Source organism: Pygoscelis adeliae, unplaced genomic scaffold (assembly GCF_000699105.1).
Source record: "Pygoscelis adeliae isolate BGI_AS28 unplaced genomic scaffold, ASM69910v1 Scaffold308, whole genome shotgun sequence".
Classification (NCBI taxonomy): Eukaryota; Metazoa; Chordata; class Aves; order Sphenisciformes; family Spheniscidae; genus Pygoscelis; species Pygoscelis adeliae.
In genome coordinates, this window is record NW_008825306.1 from 2,349,281 (window position 1) to 2,352,364 (window position 3,084).

Here is a 3,084-nt window from a genome sequence, read left to right on the forward strand (position 1 = left end):
TAAATACCAACTTGAAGTTAACCTGAAGTTCTACTTCAGGTTAACTTCTAGTTTTTACTAGAGACCAAATTCTTAACTGCTTGACTCTCGTGAGAGATTGGGGTAGACGGGGAATGGGGACTGAAGCAATGCAAGAAATACAGTATTATTTCACATTATAAAATATACCTCTAGGAGACATTATTTGCCTTTCTAAAGTTGTTGAAAGACTATTATTATTATCTCTTTTTACCTTTCAGCAAAATGATGGTCCAACACTCAGGCCAGGTATCTGCATTAGAAGTCAGCGCCTCCGCAATTGTTCCCACTTTGTCCCCTGCAGGGTCACTGGGGTTTGATGATTTCACAAATTTAACCCCACTGGTGAAAGAGGAACTGAGATTTGCCATTCAGAACAAGCGTCAGTCCCATAGGATGTCTTCTACATTGGACACGGTGACAGTTTCTGAAAGGCCAATTGAAACATCAATCATGAAAACAGAGGTATGAGTCTTTAAATAGCATTTCAGTGTGAATGATTAATTCTCTAATAAAATTTCAAGGCAAGACCAGAAATTATATCAACTACAGACAACCCTCTCCACCATATTTGATCCTTTTAAGCCTATTGCTTGGCTTTCTGTTAAATGCTTCTGGGAAACCCTCCGGTGTTTCTCATTTCTGTTGAGACCTATAGTTGGATATTTTATTTTTTATTATGGACAATGTTTTACAGTGATTAGAGCAATCTGGTTTCCCTGCCTACTTGCGGCTGAACTTGGAATAAGTCACTGCAGCTTTACTTCAGTGAGGACAGTGCCGTAGGACCCACATGGCCTACTGTCTACTGAGGTAGACACGGCCGTGCTATATCCACACTAGGTTTTTACTTTGAGATAATAGTCTCTGTGAAAAACATTTCTCTTATAAAGTGGAGAAATAGCTTAAGTTAGGGAAATAGCTACACCTCGGTCTAAGCCTCCACAGAAAACAAAACAAAGCTTGAAGGAGTGTGATAATATCCTCTTTTTGGCACTGCCTTTAGTTCGCTGCACTCAATGCCCCGTTCATGCCACATTCTCCATTCTGCTCCCCGTGCCCCTCGCTCCTTTTCCTCCTCAGGGAATGGAGGAGAGATGGAGGTGTGGGAGTCAGCCTGGGGAGACGCTTGGCAAGTTTGAGTACCATTGATTTAAAATGAGCCATCACATGGATTACATCCATCCAAACACCAGTCAGGTTTTTATTGACAATTCTAATGGAGCTACTACCATTTTACTGTGTGGCAAGCAAGGTCAGAATCGCATCCTTATGTAACGCATGTTGTGAGCACTGACAACACTATCCATGTTGCTTTTAAAAATGCAGAAGTTATCAAAATACAGGTCGAGTATTTACGACATCTAACGGATTGTGTGTATCTGTTTTTATGGGATAGTTTTCTCCTGAAGAGGATGAAAGAAAAAAGCGAAGAAGGGAAAGGAATAAAATTGCTGCTGCAAAGTGTCGAAACAAAAAGAAGGAAAAAACAGAATGTTTGCAGAAAGTAAGTGACTGGCTTGAATTGTTCTTAATCTGTCATCCTGCCAGGATCTGAACAGACAGCACAGGGGCACTGTCATAGTAGGAAATACAGAAAAATGTCACCCAAAACTCTGTAAACCCAACAAAACATTAGTTATAAAAAAATGAACATGCTATATATTAAATCAAACCTGGTTAAAACTGGAAAAAAGTGAAGGCATGGTAGGAGTGAAAAGAGATTACTGTTTCAGTGATCAATCTTGTCTATGGGGATAATATGAATTTTAATGTGTACATTGAACACAAAAAGAAGTAAAATCTCATTTTGTATAATATCCACTGTGGAGACCAAGAGCCTACAAACACTGACAAGTAATCTCTGACTTCTTTATGAAATGAGTGGCATAGTAGCTTAGCCCTGAAGTCTCTGTCCTAAGACCCCAGTAGTGTCTTCACCTGCTCTGCCATGATATAAAACTATTACAGCAGCATCAGGCCTGTCTTTGTTCCTATATCTAGGGGTGAGGGGGAAAAAAAAAAAAAGCTATGTCCTTACATTGTTAGCTTGGGTATCTTTACCCAGGTTAACATGGGTTTACAGAATATGTGACATGATGTTCCAGGGAGTTAATAAGAAGCATAGATAATTTTGGGTCAATTTTTGACCCAAAAAGTTCAGAATAATTTTGCAGGAGATAGCAATAATGCCTTGGATACCTGTCATTGTAAGTGAATACAAGTCTGAATTTGGCTTTTCAACTTCCATTACACTTCTCTAAAGGCCAAAGAAGGTAACTGTCAAACTGGTTTTTAGACTATTATCGACCGGGGGATGCATGGTTTCATCGGTACAGGACACTAAGAACACGCAATTTTTTTCTCTGCTAGCCATATGCTTTCCCACCAATAGAAGACTGCGACTATCAGATAAACATTGCAATTAACTACTTGAACTACTCAGTCTAATAGTTGTGTGTGTTCTTTGTGACTAGGAATCAGAAAAGCTGGAAACTATCAATGCAGAATTAAAAGCCCAGATTGAAGAGCTAAAGAACGAGAAGCAGCATTTGATATACATGCTAAATCTTCACAGGCCCACTTGTATAGTTCGGGCACAAAACGGAAGGACACCTGAAGATGAAAGGAATCTTTTTATTCAACAGATCAAAGAAGGCACATTACAAGGTTAAGTGATATGGCAAACATGGAAATATTTGTAGTGTTTTTAACAACTACCAGAATCCACGGAGGATCTGACATAATGTGTAGGATTCTATTAGTCAAGAGCCTTTAGGAAGGGCAGATCGCTTTCTGAAGCGGAAAGAATCATTTTGGCTTGACAGCGATTCTTCCTCCTGGAAGATCTGGTCTCAATCAAATTGAAGAGTCTTCTGCCTCAAATATAGGTTTTGCACCTGTCATACTTGCTGTTCCTAGGAGCTACAGACAACAGCTTCAGAAGTTTTAGCTCTTTGCTAGTATACGGTATCTGCACTCACGACATTTGTGCTAGAACACTATGACTTCCGATGATGCACATGGTACAGACAGCTGTGCTGGATGGACACTACTTTTCCTTGT

General features: G+C 39.7%; 1 protein-coding gene across 1 annotated transcript in view; it reads left to right on the plus strand.

Moving 5' to 3' along the window:
* The first annotated feature begins 243 nt into the window (after positions 1-243).
* The window catches only part of ATF3 (activating transcription factor 3), a 4,619-nt gene continuing 1,778 nt past the window's right edge, over positions 244-3,084 (plus strand). Inside the window, exons 1-3 of the mRNA XM_009330184.1 lie at positions 244-483; positions 1,418-1,525; positions 2,496-3,084. The exon at positions 2,496-3,084 is cut by the window's right edge and continues 1,778 nt beyond it. Coding sequence (XP_009328459.1) covers positions 244-483; positions 1,418-1,525; positions 2,496-2,693 — 546 coding nt within the window. The 3' untranslated portion in view covers positions 2,694-3,084. The remainder of the gene's footprint in view (positions 484-1,417; positions 1,526-2,495) is intronic.